The sequence below is a fragment of the Chiloscyllium punctatum genome, chromosome X, assembly GCF_047496795.1.
Source record: "Chiloscyllium punctatum isolate Juve2018m chromosome X, sChiPun1.3, whole genome shotgun sequence".
Taxonomy (NCBI): domain Eukaryota; kingdom Metazoa; phylum Chordata; class Chondrichthyes; order Orectolobiformes; family Hemiscylliidae; genus Chiloscyllium; species Chiloscyllium punctatum.
The window spans coordinates 31,020,237-31,046,221 of record NC_092791.1 but is presented as its reverse complement, the minus strand read 5'-3'; the positions used below and the strand labels follow the sequence as shown (position 1 = coordinate 31,046,221).

At 42.1% G+C, this 25,985-nt stretch overlaps 1 protein-coding gene across 4 annotated transcripts in view; it reads left to right on the top strand.

The window, feature by feature from the left end:
• Positions 1–25,985, top strand: part of LOC140471163 (arf-GAP with GTPase, ANK repeat and PH domain-containing protein 1-like) — a 195,799-nt gene that overhangs the window by 119,733 nt on the left and 50,081 nt on the right. For all 4 annotated transcript variants that reach the window (XM_072567044.1, XM_072567043.1, XM_072567042.1 and 1 more), the window contains exons 4-8: positions 1,864–1,949; positions 6,686–6,827; positions 14,459–14,593; positions 19,847–19,971; positions 23,675–23,827. In XM_072567044.1, coding sequence (XP_072423145.1) covers positions 1,864–1,949; positions 6,686–6,827; positions 14,459–14,593; positions 19,847–19,971; positions 23,675–23,827 — 641 coding nt within the window. The remainder of the gene's footprint in view (positions 1–1,863; positions 1,950–6,685; positions 6,828–14,458; positions 14,594–19,846; positions 19,972–23,674; positions 23,828–25,985) is intronic.

Here is a 25,985-nt window from a genome sequence, read left to right as displayed (position 1 = left end):
CATCTGCTCCAGAGGTGTGTCATAACATCTCTGAACAGGCCAATTAGGAAAGAAAATCCAGTTGAGGACAGAAAGGGCTCCTTTGATGCAGTGATATTGTCTCTATCTCTGAGCTTAGTGGCCCAAGTTCAAGTCCCACCTGCTCCAGAGGTGTGTCATAACATCTCTGAGTATGTTATTAGATAAAAATCCTAATTCTTGGTCCAGAGGGAGGGCTCATGTGGTGTATTGGTAGAGTCCCTACCTCTGGGCTAGGAAATCTGAGTTCACATTCCACCTGCTCCAAAAATGTGCAATCATATCTTTGTTAATGGTTGATTAGAAAATATCTAAATGAGGACCAGTCTCCTACCTCTGAGCCAGAAGGACTAGATTCAAGGCCCTCTGCTCCAGAGGTGAGTCAAAGTATCTGGATGAGGGCAGGAATGGCCGTGTGCATATGATGTTCCCCATGATCAAAACCCTTTTCACGCCTAGCAGTCTAAGTTCACATGTGAAGGACAGCCACTTGAGCAAAGTAACAGAGGGTGTTGAATAAGTTTTTTTACATTAGATGCCTGATACACATGTGGAAAGCCCTATACTTTTTAATAATCTGCAAATCAAGCTGCTGAGAAACCAACGATTCTGTTTGCCTCATAGGGGCACCACTACTTACCTAACCAAACACCTAACCACAACTCGATTATCTGAACGTGATGGGCGGGCACTATTTCATTCGGATAATTAATTATTCAGAAAATCGATTAAATGCCTTTCCTCTGGGGCTCGGAGTTTTAAAATCCGATCCCTATTCAGGAGACTGCAGCAGCACAAAGCGCGTGAGCCCCCGCCCCTCTACGGGGCATCCAGACTGCACACCAACAACAAGACTGCTGCTGCCTTTGTGGGGTAAGTCTCCAAATAGCGCACAGATACACACACACACACACAACTTTTTACTGAAAACTTTTGACAGGTTCCATGTTTGCCCTGTACAGGACAATGTTGGAGAGATTATTTCTGGGAAGCAGGGGGTGGGGTGTTGGTTAGGGTATACCCCTTTGTAGAACTCCAGGGAAAATGTGGGGAGAGAGAGAGGGCGGGAGGTTAGTCATTTGGAGACGATGCCTATTTAATCACTGTAAACAAAAGACGCAATCACTGCTGGAAACAAGTCTTTGATGTAGTGTTTCTATTGGGACCTCGAGATCTCCTTCTGATAATCCGATTTTTAGATAATTGGTATTCGGATAATCGAGTTTCCTCTGTATATATTGCTCATGAGAAGGTGGTGGTGTTCCACCATTCTGGAGTATAACAGATTGGCTTATTGGGTAATTTAGAAGGGCAGTTAAGAGTTAGCCAAATTGCTATGGTCTGGATCACATGAGGCCAGACCAAGTAAGGACAGCAGATTTCCATCCCTAAAGGATACTAGTGAACCAAATGAGGTGTTACAAGAATCTGGTTGTTTCATGTTCACCGATACCAGATTTATTGAATTTACATGAAATGCCCTTGTTGCTCTGATGGGATTTGACTCTGTGGATCATTAGTTCAGGCAGCTCAGTAATTGATTCAGTAACATTACCATCATGTCTCCTACCCTTATGTTTTTTGACTTGATGGCAAGAGTGCTACCCACTGGATGACGTCATTGGAGGGCTGAAATACATGTTGAGGAATGGCATCACATGTCACCGAGATTACACACTGATGAGTTTTAGAGGTCATCTAACTTCTGCTTTTGAGTACAACCAGTGGACTTAGACATAAACCATCGGATCAAGTGTTTATTTGCAGAAAACTTGAAGCAGTTTGATTTTTTAAAAAGTCTATTTGTCTGAAGAATTTATTGTGTATGCACTGTGTCTCTGCCAGGTGGTCGATACAAAAAGGAAATCAATGTCAATGGTCAGAGCCATTTGCTGCTGATCAGGGATGAAGGAGGTCCTCCAGATGCACAGGTACGTGTCTAACACAGCTATTGAAAGCGAGGCATATTGATCTACATGAGGGAGAGATTAGCCCTTCTATAATCAGCTTCTCGGTTGGCTGGAGTCATTATACACACAAACTTTAATCATTGAGCCTCAGGCTGTCTGAGAGTTTCCATATCAAAAGTAAGTTGTTTCCCATGCAATACCATGACAATGTGAGGTGGGCTGAGAAAATAAATCTGACAAATAAGGATCATGAGACATTTAAGTTTGTGTTGTAACATCTGTGATTTAAAACTAAGCAGAATGTTCAGGCATACACCTACTGTCTGTCTATGAATTGTTGGCTGTGGACCAGTTGATAATATTATTTTCCTCAGAGTCGCAAGGTTCCAGGTACAAGTCCCATTCGATTGTGAGCATCAACTCAAAGTTAACACTTCAGTGCCGCACTGAGGGAGCACTGCATTGACAGAGAGGGCTGCTTAGACAGTAAACTAAGGCCCCATTTGCCATCCTTAGGTGGGTGTAAAGGATCCTATTTTGAAGAAGTGTTCATTCACTGTCACTAGGTCAAAATTCTAGAACGGTCTTCCTACACCTGTCTCAACACCCCAACGACTGCAGTGGTTAAAGAAGGTGGCACACACTACCTTCTCCAGGGCAATTAGGGATGGGCAGTCAATAATGGCTGAGCCAGCAGCTCCCATATTCCATGAATGAATTCAAAAAAGACTCGGATAATTTTACCCCATGTCCCAACTAATGTTTATCCTCCAGTCAATATCATAAAAATAGACTATTGGGTCATTATTAATTTGATGTTTATGACCATTTTTTGGCTGCTGCATTGCTTACATTACGACAGAGACTACATTTTCAAAGCAGTGCTTTGAAACGTCTGGTATTGTGAAAAGTGCTTTATATATACAAGTTCTTTTATTGATGGTTATTCTCAATAAGGAGGCAGTGGGAAGGATGATTTGTTTCAGCAAGGTTGTCTTCTGATAGCAAATTACCCTCTGATAGAAATTTGATATTTGGTAAATGGCAAATGGAGGACAGAGTCCACATCTTGCCTGTAATGTCCAGTGTGGTTGAATAGCCTGCTACAATCCCTGTTTAAATACACACGTGAGAAATAGCCATTCAGAAAAGGTGCCAGGCAGTGTTGGTACTAGATCCCAGGAAGAAGACAACACGGTGGCTCAGTGGTAGCACTGCTGCCTCACAGTACCAGGAATTTGGGTTTGATTTCAACTTCAGGCAATGGTCTGTGTGGAATTGCACATTCTCCGTGTGTCTGCGTGGATTTCCTCTGGGTGCACTGGTTTCCTCCCACAGTCCAAAGATGTGCAGGTTAGGTGGATTGGCCATGGGAAATTGTCCGTAGTGTGTATGCTAGGTGGGTTAGCCATGATAAACGTAGGGTTTGGGGGTGGGTCTGAGTGGGATGCTCTTTAGAGGGTTGATGTGGATTCAATGGGCTGAATGGCCTGCTTGTACACTGTAGGGATCCTATGATTCAGGAGAGTGGGGCAGTAAATTACAGGCATGGAAGTTGAGTAGGATGTGAGACGTTGAACTGAATCAAACCAAAGGGAGCATTTTCAAACTGAAAAAGCAATTAACTTCACAGATTCTTGCACAAAATCAGTGTTTGGAAGAGAGGATGCAGAATTCAAATATACACTGAAAATATTGGCGTAAGGCATTGTGACAATTAGGCCTCATGCCTCATTGGCAGTCACAGATTTTCTGATGAATGCAAATCAGTGGGTCCTATTGCAGCTTGTTGGTCAGGTTCTAACTGATTCTGACTAGTTCCAGCCATGGTTCCTGCATGTTTTTTTTCTGGTGGGGTGGGGATGTGGTGAAGGGGGTGTTCCCAGAGAAGAGATTTCCATATCATTTTCATAGAGCATGGAGGACTAGGAATGGGGATAGCTCAGTGCTCCAATGTAATAGCTCACACATTTATGGGAATTAAAATGTACTCCCTGACCCTGTGTTAATTTAAAACAGTTAAAATACAGGTTCCTGATATTGAATTTCCTGCCCACTGTGTTTCTTTGTCTCTAGGAAGAAAAGATTTTATTATAAACTATTTCAAACCTTTTTTTTCCCTCCAGTGGTTTGAATAAAGGAAGTATTAAAATTTTAAATGCCATTAAATGTTTGAACTTGTCTGGCTTTAAATTCCCACAGGCGTGATAAGCTGTTACATTAATATAGTGCTGATTGATGGGCTGTACTCCAATTTTATAATGGGTCCATTTTCCACAATAAAAGCACTCTGCCATTGAACAATCGGCAAGCTATCATAGCCTGGCATAATAGTTAAAAGATCAGTTATTGTGCCTCATAATTATTTATATACAACAAGTTGATTTATTATGGACTGTGTGGAAATTTTCCTATGCTTGGCAGATTTCAGGGATAGCCTGAGCCCGACGCCAACCTGCCATGGTACAAACAAATGATTGAGACAGACCGAAGTAGTTAGTTAAATAGGAATTGCCTCCTGGACACAGCTCAGTTGCATGCTTTGTGATTTGTTTTACACCTGGAGTACCAAATGGGGAGACACTGAAGCTTAGTCATTCTTCCTTTGATCCTTTTGTTCCTCCATTCTTGCCATTACTTTTGTCGAATATTACAGCACAAAGACTGTTGGGCTCATTTTTGATGGGTGCTGTTGATTCTGTTTGCACCATCCTATCTGGCATTACAAAACTACCCATCGCCTATCAACAGTTAGGAATACTATAAGGTATCGGCCCCATATCTTTTTTTTTATTCATTGACGGGATGAGGGCATCACTGACTAGGCTAGCATTTATTGCCCATCCCAGAGGGCAGTTAAGAATCAATCTAATTGCTGGAGTCAAACGTAGGCCAGACCAGGTAAGGATGGCAGTTAGATTAGTCAACCAGATGGGTATTTCTTGACAATTGACAATGGATTAATGGTCAATATTAGACTCTTAATTCCAGATTTTTATTGAATTCAAATTCTACCAGCTGCCATGTCAGGATTCGAACCTGGGTCCCCTGAACATTACCTGGATCTCTGGTCCAGCAGTAATACTGCTCCCTATCTGCACTTATAGTAGCAATATTCAAGCGGTTCACAGTTCCAGCATACCATCAACATTTCTAACTTCTCTGTAGTAAACAGCAGGATTGGAACATCGACTCGCCATTTTCCTATTGTTTCAGTTTTCTTTCTTTCTATTTTTAAGTAAATGATCTGTGCTTCTTTCAGATAGCAGTTCTGTGATCTGTTCCTGTGCCCTACATATTTCTGTCTGGTTATAGCAATTCCAGTCACAAGCACGTTACACATATAGAATTTACAGGACTTATTTTCACTCACCCATAGCTTCCAGTTATTTTTCCTCACCTCCCTGGGACAGGGTGCAGTTCAATGGGCATTCATTATCTTACTGAAATGTTTTATTACAAATATCAATAAACAAATTATTTGACTATGCAGGGCATTATAGCTAAGTCAAGGTATATTTTCATCTGACATGCATATAAATGAAGGAGTCAGTTAGTTTAGTTGGCTGCTGGCTAATTTGAGTGAAGCTAACAGCTTAGGTTCAATTCCTGTACCAGCTGAGGGCACCATGATATCTCCACATTTCTAACCTCGCCCTTCATTCGAGACATGATTACCTTCATGTTAAATTGAGCACCAGTCACTTCTTTTTAATAAGAGAGCATCCTATGGCCCTCTGGGACTATGGCATCTCTCAGTTAACTGACGTGTGTTTCCATTGGTTGCCATGGATTTGCAATGAGGAATTAGAAACGTCCAACTGTATACTGGATTGGAGAAAGTGAGGCCAACAGATGCTGGAGATCAGAGTTGAGAGTGTGGTGCTGGAACGACACAGCAGGTCAGGCAGCATCCGACGAGCAGGAGAATCAACGTTTCAGGCATAAGCTCTTCAAGAACTTCTTCAAGGTAGGCATCCCTGATGAAGGACTGTATATTGGATATCTTGTTTTACCAAGCCAGCTGAGTTACCATGAAGGATTCTCCTTCTCAACCTCTCCTCTCACCTAAGGTGTGGTGACCCTTTGGTTAAACCACCACTAGTCATCTCTGTGGCGAGAGAGCAGCTTATGGTCTGGTAAGAATACGGAAACTTTACTTTTACTTTATTTCACCGAAATCATGACTGAAAAGAAGAACATTCAATCCATTACACCTGTGCTGGTGCTCACTCATCAGCTGGAGCAGCCAACTTGAATTCCACGAGGCAACACTTTCATTAGATATTACCCCTGAACTAGGAGGTCTGGGTTCAAGTGCCACCTGCTTCAGAGATGTGTAATAATATCTCTGAACAGGTTGATTTGAAAAATAGTTTTGTAAAAAAAAATAGACTGGTAATCCACTACCCCAGGATAATGTTCTCTGAAATGGGCTCCAATCCCACCATGGCAAAGGTGAAACTTAAATTCCATAAAAATCTGGAATTAAAAACTAGCTTAATGATAATTACAAAACCATTGTCAATTGTTGTTAAAACCTACCTGGCTTACTAATATCCTTTAAGGAAGAAAATCTGCCATCCTTACCCAACTGGCTTATAATTGACTCCAGATCCACAGTAATATAGGTGACTCTTAACTTCTCTCTGAAACAGCTCTAGCAAAACACTCAATTCAAGGGAAATAAGTGCTGGCAACAGATGCCCAATTCTGCAACAACAATTTTTAAAATTATTCAATTTTTTCCCTTACAGTTTTCAACCTGGGTGGATGCTGTTATATTTGTCTTCAGCTTGGAAAATGAGAAGAGCTTTGAGGCCATTTACAATTACTACACCAGACTCACGAGCTACCGGAATACAGCTGAGATTGCTGTGATGCTGGTGGGATCACAGGGTAAGTAACTTGTTAGCACTGCTCCATCTCTGTCATATCTCAGTGCTGGTTGTTGTTTAGGGGAATTAGGGTAGGGAGGGAAATTCTTTAACTGATGGATGAGTGGTTAGGGAAAACAAAAGAAGCCTTCTTCCAGCTTGCTCCCTACTTACAAAGTCCGACATTTCAAAGCCTTTTCCTGCTCCCAAAACCAGTAGGGTTCTCATTGGATTTCAATCTCAATGTTATCATTGGGTCCTGGCTGCTATTTTATCAAATAACTCCACAGAGACCAGTATCCTGATAACAATTCACCCTTTATTTACATAAAGAGTGAACAGTACACTGACACTCCTGTTTTTAACTGTCAGCCAGGGCTCACTGATTGGACCAGATTAACAACCCCAGTCAAGAGGACCATCTGGCAGACCTCCTTACATTCTCTATATTTTAATGTTTTATTTTCTGAGTTGGGAGGTCACTACAGTTTTGCCATCAGGGAAAGTTAAGTAATAAAGGGACTGAGACCAGAAGTGGCTATTCAAAACAAGCTTATTTTCATTCTATTTTGTGGCCAGGCACAGCAGAAGTCTAGGCCCCACAAGAAAAGCTGAGCTCTCTCCTGCTCTGGAGTGACCCTGCCTCTTCTGTCTGCTCCCATAAGACTCTATCTCAGAGCCCCTCCCCTCTTCCCCTATGTGTTGTGGGCATCTCCTTCCCACTTATCTGGGCAGGAAGTAAATCAGCAATAAGTTAGTAAGGTCCGTTTTCTGCTGTGGTGAGTGAGTTTCTGAACAATGCAAAAGCAAATGTACTGCAGATATTGGAAACCTGAAATAAAAGCAGAAAATGCTGGAAACACTCAGCAGGCCAGGCAGCCTCTACAAAGAGAGGAGCAAGAGTTTAATTCAGGTTCATAACTTCTGACTTCACAGGTAACGTAGGTCACACTTTCCAAAACACTTCCTCTGTTTCAAGTGAACTCACCTGTCCAGAAATGGGGTCAGGGCTGAGATATCTGTAAAGAGATTTTCCACACTTGTAGTTTTGCTTATTATAACACAGTCAGCCAGAATCTAAAGTACTAGCAACCTGAGAATATTTTTTTTCAGCCAAATGCATTGTTCTTTTGAGACACACTGGTGTGGTTCAGTAATGCAGTCCCCCAGCAAGAGGAAACTAGAGATGTAGCATTCGATTTAAAAAAAAGTTTCAGCCTATTGTCCACCAGCTACACCCTGTCCTCCAGGCATTGACTGTTTACTTGCAATACTATTCTCTGCCATCAACTGTATGACTCTATACAGTGCTCTGCTTAAGTGGTCATTTGTCACATGCAAGTCTACACAATAAGTATTGGTGCCACAGAAGGCAAATCCTGCTCTTGCCTGACACAGTTTCTCCCGCCATTCTGAAATTCCATTCCAATGCCTGCACATTTTTAAAAATTTTAAAAATATACCTTATTCATAAAAGTCTTTATATATACATACAAAGTCTGTAAAGCAGTTCGGTTCTGTACAGTCTTAGCATATTGAAAACAAGCAAAGTCCCAACAGTTCCAAAATGCCCAAAGTATCTCTTAGTTATGCATATATTTGAGGCATTAGGAGGGTTCGATAACTGAATGGACCCCCATTGTATTTTAGCTGAAAGACCTTAGACGATGGTCTTTCTCCACTGTGCCTTAGATGCCCCAAACCTTAGTGCATCTCTCAACACGTAGTTTTGGACCATGGAATGTGCCAGTCTGCAACATTCAGTCAGTGTCAACTCCTAGCCCTGGAAGACCAACAGGTTTTGGGCAAACCTAGGAGAGTTTTTCACCGAGTTGATGGTCCTCCAGGTGGGGTCGATGTTTGTCTCTGTGGGCGTCCCAGGAACAGCCCGTTCGTGGGAATCATAGACTCAACAGAATCATAGAATTCCTATGATGTGGACACAGGGCCTTTGGCCCAACAAGTCCACACCGACCCTCTGAAGCGTATCCCACCCAGACGCATTCCCGTACTCTAATACTCTACATTTCACCTTACTAATGCACCTAACCAACACATCCCTGAACACTAGAAGCAATTTAGCATGACCAATTAACCTAACCTGCACATCTTTGGACTGAGGGAGGAAACCCACACAGACACGGGGAGAATGTGCAAACTCCACACCTACAGTCGCCTGAGGCTGGAATCGAACCCGGGTCCCTGGCGCTGCGAGCCAGCAGTGCTAACCACTGAGCCACTGTGCACAGAGTACTGCTTCATGGATCTGCTTGAGATGAACCTCGACAAAAACCACTGCATCTCTTTCCAGACTTCCTTTGTAAAGTCACATTCCAGAAGGAGATGTGTGACAATCTCTATCTGCCCCCCGGGTGAACAGAGACCAGGCAAACATGAAGGATCTCACAGGTAGTGCCCCTCTCACTGCCAGCCAAGAAATGTCTTGGTGCTTACTGGAAAGTTCTGGCTATGAGAAATTCTGCCAAATGACTTGTTTTTTATTTCAAAAATATACTTTATTCATAAAAATATTTTGATATCTATACAATTGGTGATCCCATTCATATGTATACATTGCATTTCTTTATATACAGAGATCAGACTTAATCATTTGTATATACAAGTCTGTATGTCGACCATCCAGATATTTAGCTGAGGCGTCAGTGGAGCCCAAATACTGGGTGGGCCCCCTGTTCTTCCTTGGCAGGCAAACCTTACAAGGTGGTCTTTCCCCACCGCGCCTTTGCGGCAGCTGCCCCAAGCTTCAACGCGTCCCTCAACATGTAGTCCTGGACCTTGGAATGTGCCAGTCCGCAACACTCAGTCGGGGTCAACTCCTTCAGCTGGAAGATCAACAGGTTTCGGGCAGACCAAAGAGCGTTTTTCACCGAGTTGATGATCCTCCAGGCACAGTTGATGTTCGTCTCGGTGTGCGTCCCAGGGATCAGGCCGTAGAGCACGGAGTCCTGCGTCACGGAGCTGCTCGGGACGAACCTCGGCAAACACCACTGCATTCCTCTCCAGACTTCCTTTGCATAGGCACATTCCAGAAGGAGGTGTGTGACAGTCTTGTCCCTTCCACAGCCACTTGGAGAGCAGCGTGCGGTGCGGCAGAGAGTCCGGGCGTGCATAAAGGATTACACCGGCAGATCACTTCTCACCACCAGCCAAGCCACGTCTTGGTGCTTTTTGGAAAGTTCTGGCGATGAGGCATTCAGCCAAATGACTTTGACAGTCTGTTCAGGAAACTACTCAACAGGATCCGCCCTCTCCTTTTCCCAAAAGGTCTCAAGGACACTACGTGCTGACCACTTCCTGGTGGACTTGTGGTTAAGGGTGTTTTTCTTCAAAAATTTCTCCACGAAGGACAGGTGATACAGAACAGTCCAACTACTTCGAGAGTTCCGCGGCAGCGAGACCAGGCCCATCCTTCGCAACACCGGGGACAGGTAGAACCTCAGTACGTAGTGGCACTTGGTGTTTGTGTACCGGGGATCCACGCACAGCTTGATGCAGCCACACACAAAGGTGGCCATCAGGGTGAGGGTGGCATTGGGCGTGTTCTTCCCCCGTTGCCCAGGTTTTTATACATTGTGTCCCTTCGGACCCGGTCCATCTTTGATCTCCACTTGAAGTGGAAGATGACCCGGGTCACTGCGGCGGCACAGGTTCTGGGAATAGGCAAGACCTGTGCCACATATTACAACAAAGACAGTACCTCACACCTGATGACCAGGCTTTTTACCCGCGATGGAGAGCGACCGTTGCTCCCATCTGCCCAGTTTCTGCCTCACTTTACTGCTACACTCCTCCCAAGACTTGGCGCATGCCCCAGCCCCTCCGAACCAAATACCCAGCACCTTCAGGTGGTCAGTCCTGATGGTGAAGGGGATAGAGGATTGGTCAGCCCAGTTCCCAAAGAGCATGGCCTCGCTCTTGCCTCAGTTTACCTTGGCTCCCGAGGCCCACTCGAACTCGTCACAGATGCACATGAGTCTGTGCATGGACGGCAGATCCGAGCTGAAAACGGCGACGTCATCCATGTACAGGGAGGCTTTAACCTGTAGGCCCCCACTGCGGGGAATAGTCACCCCTCTCAGGCTCACATCCTTCCTGATGGACTCGGCAAATGGCTCTATGCAACACACAAACAAGGCAGGAGAGAGAGGGCAGCCCTGCCTGACTCCGGATCTGATCGGGAAACTTTCTGATTCCCACCCATTGATTGAGACTGCACTGACAATATTGATGTAGAGCAGTCTGATCCAATTGCAGATTCCCTCCCCAAAGCCCATTTTGGAGAGGACATCTCTCATGTACGTATGCGATATCCCGTCAAAGGCTTTCTCTTGGTCCAGGCTAATGAGGCAGGTGTCCAACCCCCGTGTCCTGCACATAGGCGATCGTATCCCTGACTTTGATAGCGGTCAGTATGGCAGATTAGCGTTGTAAAAGGCGTTTATATAGTACCTTTCACCTGCATCTCAGGATGTTCCAAAGCACTTTACAGTCAATTAAATGCTATTGTCACTGAAATATCAATCTCTGTTAATACTGTCTGTCTTCAACTTAACCTGTATATTTTTTAGCTGTGCTTTCTATAAATTGTGTTTTGGACATGCAGTTCAACTGGAAATATCAGATAAATGGTGTCAGTGTGAACATTTCAACAATAACCCATGCTGTGTATTGCTCTGGTTGGTTAGCTGGCGTGAATGGATTTTTTTTGTTCTCTTTGTTTCTCTTCCACTTATTTTCTCCCCTCCCCCAACTCAAAAGGCCTTTAAATTCCAGCTTTGTGATTGGCAAAAAGCCAAAACAAAAAAATAAGGTATGAATATGCTTTGTTAAAATTGACCTCTGTAACAAAGCAGTGAATATCTTCATAACTCTTGAGACTACAACTTATTTTCTATTCCTTTTTTTCTCTACACAACCTCTGAAGAAAAGTCCACAGAAAAGTGAAGGGTATTTAAACCTCAAATATGTCCTCCGCTCATAAATTTTTATAAATGTATGCAATTCAGGAGGGAAAATATTATTGTCTTGAGAGAAGCTGTAGGCTGGAAGCTTGTAAAGATGATCTTTAATGGGCATCAAATTATTTGATGATGTAAGGATGTTGAGTGTCAAATAGTATTTCACTGTTTGGCAGCACATCAAAAGGCCTGAAACATAGCTGTGATTGACAGAGCATCAGTATAGTGTTGTTTTCCTTTTTTTGTATTGAAAATCCTAGCTGAAGGACCAGCATCCACAATATGGGATACAAGAATGAGTACAGATGAGAGTGGCCATTCAGTAGATCACAGGAATAACCCTTAAAGCCTGTTCTGACATTGTCAGATTGTGGCTGGTCTGTATCTTGACACCATTGATTCTGCCTTTGCTTCGTGTCTTGGGATACCCTTGTGCATCCAGTATCTATCAATCTTGACTTTGAAAGATTCAATTCATCCTTGGCTGTCTTGAGAGAGTTCCAGGTTTTCACTAGCCTCTGTGTGAAGAAATGCTTCCTGATTTTACTGCTACATAGCCTTACTCTAAAATTAAGGCTTTGCATTGTTGTTTTGGATTCCAACATCACAGGAAATTATATCAAACCCTTTGAAAATTTTCAACACCTTAATTTGATCGCCTCTCAAGCTTCTAAACTCAAAACGATACCTATGTAACCTGTCCTCATAATTTAACCCTTTCAGATCCAGTATCATGCTGGTAAACCTATACTACATCTCCTCCAAGACCAAATGTATCCTTTCTGAGATGCAATGCAGAAAACTGATGGGGTCTGACCAAGGCTCTGTACATTTAGCTCATTCATAGAAGCCTGCAGTTAGCTTCACCTGAATTTAAATTGTTTCCATGCATTTTGTTTCCATTATCCTATTCAAAAGAGCATTCCAGACATTACTTGAAGCAAGGTCTCCTTCAGTGTTGTGAGAGTAGATAAGAAGACAGAAAACATGATGACAAGGTGATGCCGAGATTGGGTTTTCATAGCCTGAAAATTATAGGAGGAGAGGGAGTCTGAGGAAGCTGAGGAATTCCAAACCTGAGGTTGTGGGAGAAAGATTATTACAGCAGGAGATAGTGTGATGGACATAAGAAATAGGCATGGGTGTGGGCCATCTGTCCTTTTAACCTGTTCCACCTAAGATTCCGTTGAAGATCCACCTCCTATCTCAACTCCACTTTCCCTGCCCTATCTCTCAGTGCTCTAAATGCCCAAAAAATCTATTGATCTTGAATAAACTCGATGACTGAACATCAACAGCCCTCTGGGATAGAAAACTCCCAAGATGCATAAGTTTCAAAATTTTTTACAAAATGTCTCCTGATCTGAGTCCAAAATGGCTAACTTCTTATCCTAAGATTGTGAACCCTGTGGTTCTAGACTGTCCAGCCAACAGAGGAAAGCAGCCTCTCTGCAATCTACATTCTCAAGCTTCAGAACTTTGTACAACTCAATGGAATCAACCTTCATTCTTTTGAATTACATAGAGTAGAGAAACAAAACATTGTGGATACTCGAAATCTGAAATAAAGATAGAAACTGCTGAAAATACTTAGGTCTGGCAGAAAATATAGTCCTGCTCTACTCAATTATGTAATCATTTCAATGCGGTGAAGGTAGAGGGATAACAATGGTCAGGTAGGATGACATGTTTAAAGCCTAGGGGCCCTGCCTGCATTCATTTCAATAACATAAAAAATTTATAAGCACAAGGTCAGTCTGAGTCAGGTTTTCAACATAGACACATTACCAGTACCACACTACTCTATTATGTATACTTTTACTGTATAAAACTGCAAGGGGATCTGTTTCTTCTGCTGTAAGTGTTCTAACAATGTATTTCTTCATCACTAACCATTCCAATGATTGTTCTACTCCTGAAACTAGAAGACTTATTATTATAATAATGATTTTCAAAACAGCTCTATTATTTCATGACATGTGGGTATTCTTGGCAAAGCCTCCATTTGTTACCTATCCCTACTTGTCTTAGACTGAGGGCAGTTAACAGTCAGCCACATTGTTTTGGGTCACATGTAGGCTAGACCAGGTAAGAATGGTCGATCTCCTTCCATAAAAGACCAGATGGGTTTTTACAGCAATTGATGCTGATCATTATTGCTACTAACTTTCAGTTTCTGATTATTTTGTTAAAGTAACTTATTCAGACATGTTATGACATACTTCCATGGCAGATGAGGCTTGAACCCAAACCTTCTGACCCAGTGGTAGGAACACTGAAGCACATGACACCCTGAATTTGAGAATGATTTATTAATTGAATTTTTATGAATTTAAAAACCACCAGTTGCCATCATGGGATTTGAAGCCACATCTCCTGAATATTAGTCTGGGTGTCTATCAAGCTAGTGATATTACCACTGCACCATCATCTCCCTGCAGCATATTTGTATGACTTGGAAAACTATTTGACTGCAGAAGAGTTGTTCATTTATCTGGACAATCCAAGTAATCTTATTTGCCTTTGAATAGCAAGTATATCAATAAATAACAATATATGAGATGTTCATATGCATACATTGCAACCATAGAAATTACAATGGGACCATTCTAGCAGGCACATGCCTTCTGTACAGTATTTGCTGTCTGAAAGATTTCCTTCACTTACTTTACAGATGCAATCAGTGCTACCAATCCACGAGTCATTGATGATGCTCGGGCACGAAAACTCTGTGCTGACCTAAAACGCTGCATGTATTACGAAACATGCGCGACATATGGACTCAATGTCGATCGAGTGTTTAATGAAGGTAAGGACTTTGCTCCTGGCAACAGTGTTAAATCTGAAGTTCACCCTCAGGAACTGTCTTCAAATGCTATCAGAAAAGAGACAAGGAAAGTTGATGTGGGTAAACTGGGCTGAATGGTCTATTTCTGTGCTATAAAATTCTAATGAGTCAGTAATGCAGCTGTTTTTCACTACATAGAACAGCAGCAGAATTACAGCACACAAAAGGGTCATTTGGTCTATCCATATCTGCTCTGGTTTAATAAATTGGCCACTCATTCTAGTTCCACTCTTGGTCCGGGCCATGCAATTTATAACGCATCAAGTGCAGATCCAAGTTCCTTTTAAATGAGTTGAAGGCTTCTGACTTGATCATCAAAATGGGCAGTGAGTTCCAGACACCTAATAGCCTTGGATGAAAATGCTTTTCCTGATATCCTCTCTAATCCCACTTCCAAACGTCTTAAAAATGTGTACCCTGGTAATTGAGCTCTCCACTATGGGAAACAGGTATTCTCTGCCCAATTTATCCAAACCTAATGAAAACATAAATCTGTTCATGTACTAAGTGAGGTATATGGTATTGTAGTAATCTTATTAAAAACAGCAATCTGGCAGCAACAATGTAAACAGTCACTGGCCTGGTACTGTTTTATTCAGGCTGAACACTTGGTTTCCATTGACTGCCTATGAATATCTTCCTCACCATGGTTGTGAAGTGGTAGCCAGAAACCCGTGAGGAAGACATAAAATAATGCAGATTGTTTCGTAAGTGCTTGCATATCCTCACATTTGAACTTTAGCTAATACTAAATTGGAAAAATTAAACAGTCCATTATGTTCCAGCCTAGCAGATCTTCCTTTTGATCATCCCAAAAGATGACATAAGAAAGAAGGTCGAGACTTGCATTTCTTTGGCACTTTTCATCATCTATGGCTGTCTCAAATGCTTCACAACCAATTACGTAATTTTGAACATCCAAACATTCCTAACTTGAACCAAGCCCGAAACTAGTTCTTGATCCAGCAATACCTCCAGTTTATAATCCCTCCGTGGTACTGCCCCTCCCTCATTCTGTAACCTTTGTCAGCTCCACAACCCTCTGGGATATCTGTTCCCCCAATTCTGGCTTCTTGAGAAATCTCAGTTTCCGGGTTTTTTTTTCTGAGGGCTCCCTTGAGGCTACATTTTGATTTTTGGGGCCATTTTTAAATTCTCAATAATTCCTTTCTTAGGCAATGCACTTACAGGGCAACATTACTTTCTGTATTTGTTTGATATGCTGAATAGGGTATTTGGAATCACACACAAGCAGAATTAGAAGGGCTTATCAATATCCTCAATAATTATGAACCCTATTAAACTTAGACCAGCAACACGTAAGGAAAGCATTAATTTCCAGGATGCCACAGTCTTGAAATTGGCACAAGACAATAGGCTTAGGTTAGCAAGATAACTGACATGCATTTCTACACCCAAAAACCCATTGCCCTGAACACACCTTCCACAGATTGGTGAGGTAACAACTAATAAATTTCAATCAAATATTCATAAGGCTGTGATATTTTAAACAAGTAGTTAATACCTTTTTTTAACTGCATCTCAGATTTAAATTTTACAATTGACACGGCATCCTTTACAATTGCATCCATTACAATCTTTCTAATAGTGTAGCTGCTGAAGATGTGCGGCTTTAAACTAGAGATAGCACATCAATTTGCACGTTATTAATTTCCTCAGTGATTTCAGATTTTCTTAGCTGCTCATTCACTGAGTGCTCCTTTTGTTTACAGCTTTGAAACTGTTATCTCTACCTTGCAGCCTCTTTGTCTCTTCTCCTTCCTTGAAGCCTGTCTCTATCAACCACCACTCTTTGAAGCCTCTCCCTCTTTCTCACCTCCCCCTGTGACCTCTCTCTCTTCAAGCCCCCATGAAGCTCCCTCGATTCTAGCCAGTTTATGGCCTCCCAGCTCCCTTTGTGGCCTCCTTCTGTTCCATAGTCCATCTGCCCCGACCTCTGACCCGTTGCAGCTCTCCTGTCTCTCCCATCAGATACCCAGACCCCTTGTGGCCCCTCCATCTTCTTCACCACCCCCCCCTCCCCCATCCCCTTCCAAACCTTCACTCTCTTTGTCCTCACCCCTCCTACCCCAGATTTAGTCCTCTTGAAGCCTGTACCCTCGCCCACCATTGGCAAGATCAAAATGATGGCTCTTCATTCCTCCTCCTGACATCGGCCAAAGGGCTGTTTCGGGCCATGGCACTCTTTCCTGGCCTCAGAGAAAAAGGTATTTGGCACCCAGACCCTGACCTCCCATACCCAGCCCTACACCAGACTTCGACCACCCAGTTCCCAACCTTGCACCTCCGTTCTGGCCATACCCAGGCGATTCTCTCATTGCTAGCATTTATTTACCTAGCTGCCTGCTACTCCCCCAGCAGCAAGCATGGGACACAATCAGGTTGTGATGGAGGGAATAGCTCCCCACCTTATCCTTCCACTCAACTTTTGGGTGCATTTTCCTCTGACTGGTTGCCCTGTGAATGAATTTTCCAGGGCAATTTGAGGACTTTTCTGGGTAGATTTGCCACTGCCCCCATGTATTTCAAGCATTGTTCAATTGTTCACTCCAACATTGTCAGCTGCATGAGTCCTAATCTCTGGAATTCCTTCTGTAAACCTCTCTACCTCTCCCTGTCCTCTTTTAAACTCCTCCTTTAAACTTACCTTTGGCCAAGCTTTTAGTCATGTGTATTATTAAGTGGCTTGGTGTCAATCTTTATCTGGTAATTCCCCTGTAAAGCCCCTTGGGATGTTTTACCATGTTACAAATGTAAGTTGTTGTTTACATGTAATGTAGGGAAAGCTGAGAATGGATATCTGTTTATAAGGGGAGTGGGATGGTGGGTTCATCGTGGTGGTGGTGAATTCAGTACTTAGCCAAAATGTTGACCATGAATATGATATGGAACATGACCGTTTGGAAGCTAAAATACAAATGAACAAGTGAAGTTTCGGCACTTTTCTATTCACCTTTGAAGTGAATGACTGCCAGCCTCTAATAGCAGATTCTTGTACTTAATGATCTTCGGTGTGTAGACTAATGCTAATAATAATTGGCTGAATCTTGGGCAGTTGACAGCAAATCTTAATTCTGAAAGGAAGATGGAAACAGAAAGGCTTAGAGGAGGAAGATTAAATAAAGCACCAGTACTGTAACTGCTTCAGAAACAGCACAGCAAGCTGAATGTATGACAAGCTGATCCAGAAATGTCTATCTTTGAATTTTAAGAGAGAACAGGTGTGATTGCTGGTAAGCTCTCTCGACTCTAAGGATAACATGAGGTCACAACTCAATGTTAATTGTCTTTTATTTCCTTTTCTAGATATATCAGAATCATGATTGGTTAGCTTTATAATCCAAGAGCAAACTTTCATATTTATTGCTCTTGATCCCAAATCTTTGCTGATCAGGCATGCATTACCAAGGATTTTTCTACAATAGAAGATATTCTTATCTTTTCTGTGTCCAGTGACAGAGGAATGCATGAGGCATATAGAGCATGTCCTTGTGTCTGTTTCAATAGCTAGTTTTTCCTGGAACTGTTACTAGCCTTTTCCCAGAGGCTAGGTAAAAACAATGACTGCAGATGCTGGAAACCAGAGTCTAGATTCGAGTGGTGCTGGAAAAGCACAGCAGTTCAGGCAGCATCCGAGGAGCAGTAAAATCGACGTTTTGGGCAAAAGCCCTTCATCAGGAATACAGGCAGAGAGCCTGAAGAGTGGAGAGATAAGTGAGAGGAGGGTGGGGGTGGGGGTGGGGAGAAAGTAGTAGAGAGTACAATAGGTGAGTGGGGGAGGGGATGAAGGTGATAGGTTGGGGGAGGGTGGAGTGGATAGGTGGAAAAGAAGATAGGCAGGTAAGACAAGTCATGGGGACAGTGCTGAGCAGAGGCTGTTCGATGCACTCCCCATCAACCATGGGCAGGAGCCTTTCCTTCTCTTATTACTTGCTCTGGGTGTGTCAGAATGCTTTGCGAGGTAATAATCAACCTGTTTGGCTGTGTTATGAACGCACCTTCCTTGACATCAAGTTCTGGAGTGGGATTGTAACCCAGAACCTCTATCTCAGAGGTAGGGAAACTACCCATTGTGCCACAAGACTTCCAATGGAAGATAATTTAGGGCACAAATCAGGCACACTGACTAGATCCTCAAGATTCCAAATCGCACTCCAGTCAGGTGACGCTTTGTACTAGGAAAGCTGAACCATAAAATTCATCCTTAGCCCTGTTTGGTGATTCCAGGAGATTTTCTCTCCCTCAACACTGTGTTAAGCTGCTTAAAGTATATGGATTAACATGTGCACGGATGTAGAAATTTCAAGGGAATAAGTTTACTGCTTGTTGCTAATATCCCAAAGAGTAACTTAAGTGCCTTGGTATTTCTTAAACCATTGGCAAGTGGTGTGTGAGAGAATTCATGATAGAATAATCAGGCATAAACTCTGGATGGAGTTGGATTAACGGGCCAAATGGATGACTCCCAACCGGATTTTCTCTTGCCATTGTGGGGCTGTAAAATAGTTTCTGCCTTCCTGGGAATTGTTGGTGCTTTGAGTCTTTTAAATTATAATTATTTCTCTGTAGGTGTTCAAGCCACCACCCACTTGATGACCATTTCAGAAAAAGTTGCCAAAACAACTCTCCTTTAAATGTTTTTGCAAATTAGCTGAAATTGGTTCATAATGAGTTGGAACTTGCTGCCTGCACAAAAAGCACCCAAAAAAGGGCAGGATATTAACTTAAAGTTTCTTTGAGCAACTTTAAGGAAAAGGAAGTCTGGTGATGTTACCAATTTAGAATAGCAAAATTGGTTTTAAAGAGACAATATTCTTACAAAAATGTTGGGCAAAAAGCTTAAATGCTGTACAATTTTTATCAAAACATGTTTATATAGTTTAGTTTTAACATTGTGTTTTTCGCACGCATTGAGTATTCTTGGTGAATAAGAGCTGTCCCCTGTTCAGGCTGATGTTCTTCCTCATAAGTGCCCATTAAGATTCTTTAAGGCATTATGCCTATGTGTGCGACAGCCATTGACAATGGCCTCCCTCTATTTTTGTCAACAAGTTATAGGCTTCCTGTTTATACTTGACAATTTGGCATATTTATTTTTATCTTCTAGTTTCAGAATTCTTTGTGTTCTTGTTAACTTAGTTAGAAAATGCAACTTCTCATCCGATAGAGGACTCATCTTTATTTTTCTTTCAGTCACACAGAAGATCTCAGCCATTAAGAAACAGCAACACCTTTTTGCTACATCATGCAAGTCTTTGCCAAGCTCTCCAAGCCATTCAGCTGCCTCTACCCCAGTCTCTACTATTCACAGCGGTCAGGTGAGTGAGGGGGACCATGCATGTGAGAGCAAGCAGCAGAGCGTGATAAGCATAGGAAATGTGTGCTACATCCTCCGTCAATCATTGAAATAGTTTAGTGTGGAATGTTTTCATTAATGGGATGTGCAGGTCCAGAATTTATTGTCATTCCCATGTTGCCCTTGAGAAGGTGGTGGTGAATTGCTTTCTTGAACTGCTGAAGTTCATTTGGTCAATGGAAATCCCAGGATGTTCATAGTGGGGGAATTCAGCAATGGGTGTCATACCATCGAATCCATGATTGAAATGCTGGGCAGTTTGCTCACTTCCAGGCCTCCAAAAACCTTGCTATCTGGGTGCTGCATGAAGTTGTCTGGAGAGGATACTTCCTCCAACTTCTCTTCCCCTATAAGGAAATAACTTTTTTTTTATTCCAAAAATAATGTTTATTCATTGGATTTTTAAAGGAACATAGCAGTTCAAATTTGATATTGCATAAAGTGCAAAACAGATCAGTCTTTTTCAATACAGTATATGAAGTGCATTTACAATTACAGATTATAATTACAGTGTGCATTTACAATTCAGATCAAATATTCTTTGGTGCATAGAGCTCAAGGCATTTTACACAGGTTGCTGCCCCTCATTATACTATGTAAGAGGGCCTTAGAAAGTGGTCTTTCCCTGTTGAGCCTTTGTGGTGCTTGTCCCAAGCTTTAGTATGTGTAGTCCTCAGCATGTAGTCCTGGATGGACCTTGGAAATGTGCCAGTCTACAACACTCAGTCATTGACATTTCTTTGCAATAGAAGACCAGTGTGTTTCAGGCAGACCACAGAACGCCCTTCACCAAGTTGATGGTCCTCCAGCAGCAGATTGCATTTATCTCAGTATGCATTACTGATAATCCATATAGAGCACTGAGACAAAAAAAGGCACTGCTTATATTTGCTTAGCATCTACTGGGCACAAAGTAAAGACTAGTCATTCAGTGTGTGGAGGCAGTTCAGGGACCCACATTCCAAGAGACCCTTTTCAAATTCAAGTCTATTGTCCAAAGTCAGTTCTTAGTCATACCAAGCTGTGTTTGCTTGGTATTTTGACTAAGCCAACTTATGTTGTGTCTTTTAGCTCTGGGCAAATTCACAATTCGCACCCTTGCTTCAGGCATGTAATTAAAATATCACACAATTTCCAGCAAACCAAACAGCTGTTCTGTGCGATGTGTTCAACGGCTGAAACTAGACCTGTTTACTGTTTACCATTAAGCATTAATAATATCTTGTGGAAGTCTTTGCTATTGTGGATCGATGTGCTATGTAGTATGTTCCTTAATTAATGACCAGTGCATGTCCTAGTAGTTCAGTCTATTTTACTGCCTTGTGGTTGATTTGAATGAGAGCATACAACAAATGTTTTAGGTCAGCAGTATGTCTGACACTTATGTAAATAAATTGTTGTGTTTAAGAGTGTCTAAAGCAAAATGATGAGTCCACAAAGGTGGAGTTTCTCTTTGCCCAGCATGGAATGCAGAATAAGGACATGTCTCACTCATCTAACTCCAGAAACGTTTACAGAATCCAGGCTAAGAACATCAGGTTTAAATGGGATACTATTGGAGTTTAACCAGTTGAACCCTTGTCGTTTACCTATCCAACTAAAACCACCCTAAGTGTTGGGATATTGCCTTTCAGAGTTTACCACAACTATGTGGGAAGAGTCTCAAACCTTAATGATGTTACTGTCTTTCCAGATGTTATCAATGATGTAGGCTAGCTGGTCAATCATCAATTATTTCTAGTTTCAGGTAGTGTCACAGAAGATTGAATTGGTTCTAAATATCAATCATTGTTGCAAAGTTTGTGAAGGTTTGTAGCTCAGGTTGAGGTTTAGGGTGTAGGTTTGCTCGCTGAGCTGTAGGTTTGATATCCAGATGTTTCATTACCTGGCTAGGTAACATCATCAATGGCGACCTCCAAGTGAAGCGAAGCTGTTGTCTCCTGCTTTCTATTTATATCTTTCTCCTGGATGGGGTTCCTGGGGTTTGTGGTGATGTCATTTCCTGTTCGTTTTCTGAGGGGTTGATAGGTGGCATCTAGATCCATGTGTTTGTTTATGGCGTTGTTGATGGAGTGCCAGGCCTCTAGGAATTCTCTGGCATGTCTTTGCTTAGCCTGTCCCAGGATAGATGTGTTGTCCCAGTCGAAATGGTGGCTTTTTTCATCCGTGTGTAGGGCTACGAGGGAGAGAGGGTCATGTCTTTTTGTGGCTAGCTGGTGTTTGTGTATCCTGGTGGCTAACTTTCTTCCTGTTTGTGCTATGTAGTGTTTGTGGCAGCCTTGCATGGAATTTTGTAGATGACGTTGGTTTTGTCCATGGGTTGTACTGGGTCTTTTAAGTTTGTTAGTTTTTGTTTGAGAGTGTTGGTGGGTTTGTGTGCTACTAGGATTCCGAGGGGTCTTAGTAGTCTGGCTGTCATTTCAGACAGGAGAAAGATATAAATAGAAAGCAGGAGACAATAGCTTCGCTTCACTTGGAGGTCGCCACTGATGATGTTACCTAGCCAGGTAATGAAATGTCTGGATATCAAACCTACAGCTCAGCGAGCAAACCTACACCCTAAATCAATCAATGTGATTCACCCCACAGCCTCCGAGATCACAGAGATCCATCTATCACCTCTCTCTGGGTGGCACTAACCACTTGATCATTAGACAATTGATTAATGTTGTTTTAAGCCCTCAACATCTAAACAGTAGGTAATAAAAGATCCTCATAACAGGTATGAAGCAATAACATTTCTCCATAAGATGTGTGTATTGTTATTGCACTGCAGCCTAATTGTGTTACACTAACTGGAGGTACAGAGCTTCAGCGATGTATTTTTGCTTTCTGAAAAACAATGGTGTCTACGCTGAACCCTGGATATGTGATGAAGGATTGTTTTAGTCAACCTCAAAGGAACTCCTTGCAGGAATAATCATCCAAAATCTGAGGCTTCGTTTTTGAGACAGCAGGCAAGGTGTACCAGAACAGCTTACAATGTGTCAGTTGCCTTAATGTCCAGGTTCTGTGCCCATGTTTCAGGCTTATTAGTCCTTAATAGCTTAACCCTTGTGGCACAGTGTGACCCAAATGAGTTCTTTTTGGGCATGAATGGATTGCCCCTTACCTCTTGCAATATATCAAGAATGGACTGTGTTCTGTGTTCAAGTGTGTTCTTTCTACACCAATGATGATTATGAGCAAACTGCTACAAAGGGGCAGCTCCCTTAGCACTATCTGCATTGACCAATAATACAGAATAACACTGAGTAGAAGTGCCTTCAAATCCAATGTGACTTAGAGTTATAGTCATAGAGACATACAGCATGGAAATAGACCCTTCTGTCTAACTCATCCACACCAACCAGGTGTCCCAATCTGACCTTGTCCCATTTTCCAGCATTTGACCCATATTCTTTTAACCCTTTCCTACACATATATCCATCCAGGTGCCTTTTAAATGTTGTATTTGTACCAGCCTCCACCACTTCCTCTGGCAGCTCATTCCATACACGTACCACCCTCTGTGTGTAAAAGTTACTCCTCAGGTTGTTTTTTAAGTCTTTGCCCCCTCATCTTAACCTATGTCTATTAGTTTGGTTCTGGAAGAATCTTACTACTTGATCTTTAAATTGTTAATGTTAACTTCATTTAAATCATTTTTTCCTCACCTTTTGTAGGCAAGCAATGGTGGAAACATGAGTGATTATTCATCTTCTCTTCCCTCCACTCCGAACATCAGTCACCGGGATCTGCGGTCTGATGTTTGCCAAGCCTCTGGTACTCCAGGTTCTGTCCGCAAACATTCAAAAAGACGTTCAAGTCTTTTCGCTGTAAGTATTTGTTGGATTCCACGAGCTGTTTAGGAAATAGCTCACAAGATTTTCAAGAGAAAATTGCAAATATTTTCTTGCACTAAGTGTTTATCCTTGTTAGAGAGCATTCACTTGATAGTAAATTGGCTGAGTGTCAATAGGTTGAGATGCTGCTTACACTTGGTGTTTGATGCTATGCAGTATTGTATTTGTGAGAAATGTTTAGGTAGGCTCCCAATGAAATGGAAACTAGTGGACATCCTGCCAGCTTAGAGGGTTCAGTGATTAATTGCACCATGTGATGTGATGCTGCACTATACATTTGGAAGGTCTTCAGGGCACTATCAATTTGCTGGTCTAATCAGAGTGAGGTATGTTAGAATTGGCCAATTTGATTTGGAGAACTGGATTGCCAATGATGGGGTTTGTAATGATTAACAGCTCTGGATGTTCTGAGAAACTGAACATAAGAAATAAAAGCCAGAGTAGGCGGTTTGGCCCCTCACGCCCTCTTTGCCATTCAATAAAATAGTGGCTAATCTTCAACCTCAAATCCATGCAGGGATATTAACTTAGTGACTCTTTGCACCAACTGGAGACTGATAGCTATTGGGTTATCAGTGGAAAGCCATATTCTGATATTAAAAAAAAGAACATGGTGCAGCCAACATGGTTAAGTTTTTGGATAATTACCAAGTTGGTGTCATTCTGTGATACTAAAGACTTAATTTGCTCCGCTGATCTGCAGGAAATTGGATGTCCCAAGGCTAAGGTGGGATGCCTCTGACTTACAGGTGGATTGTAAGGAATTTACATTCCCATCCCTTGCCATTCAGAGCCATTTACCTGGCCATCTCATTCAGAGATAATTTACATTTGCATCATCATCCCATTCAAATCAGTAAGAACATTACAGTTGGAATTTTGACTACCCCTGTAGTTAAAAAAAAACAATTTACAACAGATTTGACCATCAAGGGATGATTTACATTATAGTTTTTCTGGAAATGGTGTGTTCAACTGCATTGTGTCTTGAGGGGCATGTGACTGTGGGGGAGTGACTGGAGGTTGTCTTGTGAGCATTACTGACTGTGATGTAAAGATTTTGTATAAAGGAAGAACTTTGTTCTTTCCTTTGTTCAGAGAGACCGCTCGATATGCTTTGCAAGCATGGCGAAGAGTGTTAAGAGTTTCTCCAAAGTTTGTATTGTATTTGCTTAATTTGGTTGTTGTTCACAGAAGTTGGCATATTGCAGTTGCATCAAGTGTGTAAGAATCTCAGGAAAAAGAACTTAACAATTCAACTGTCCTGTCGTGCTCAGTGGCCCAATTATACATCCCATTACCAGTAATTGTTTCTTGGACTTTTATACAGAACATTCTACTGCCAACAGGGATCAGTACACCTGGTTTGATATGCTTTAATTAATATGCTGTCTTTGGAGGTGGCAGGTGGGTGTAAGAGAAGAATCTTTATGTATAAAGCATGATGCCAAAATATCAAAGTGCATTAACTAATCTGGTTGAATCCTGACAAGTACTTTAGACATGGAGCTATGAGATTTAAAGCTTCAGTTCAGGTGGAAGTGAATCAGAATTTCCGTAACCTGTGGATTAGTGGTCATTTCTTAGATCTTTGATCAATTGCACTTCAGTAAATTCAGTTTATGTTTAACTAAGAGGAATTTTAGATTATGCTGCTTTCATTTCTGTTCTTTCTGACTGTCCCTCTGCCTCATTGTCTTTCCTCCATTGCAATCTTTCACCATCCTGTTTATTCCTCTCTTACTTTTGGAAGTCTGTATTACATTTCAGACAAAACATCATCATTGGTTCAAGTACCACATTTAAAATTAATTATAATAATTTTAGACTCTTTAATCATCAACAATCACAGAACAAAACCACTTTGCTTTCCTGTAACTGTTTTCCAGATATCAGTATCAACCAGCAGAAAAGTAACCAATAAAATGGGCAGCACAGTGGTAGTGGGCAGCACGGTGGCACAGTGGTTAAGCACTGCTACCTCACAACGCCAGAGACCCAGGTTCAATTCCCGCCTCGGGCGACTGACTGTGTTGTGGAGTTTGCACATTCTCCCTGTGTCTGCATGGGTTTGCTCCGGTTTCCTCCCACAGTCCAAAAATGTGCAGGATAGGTGAATCGGCCATGCTAA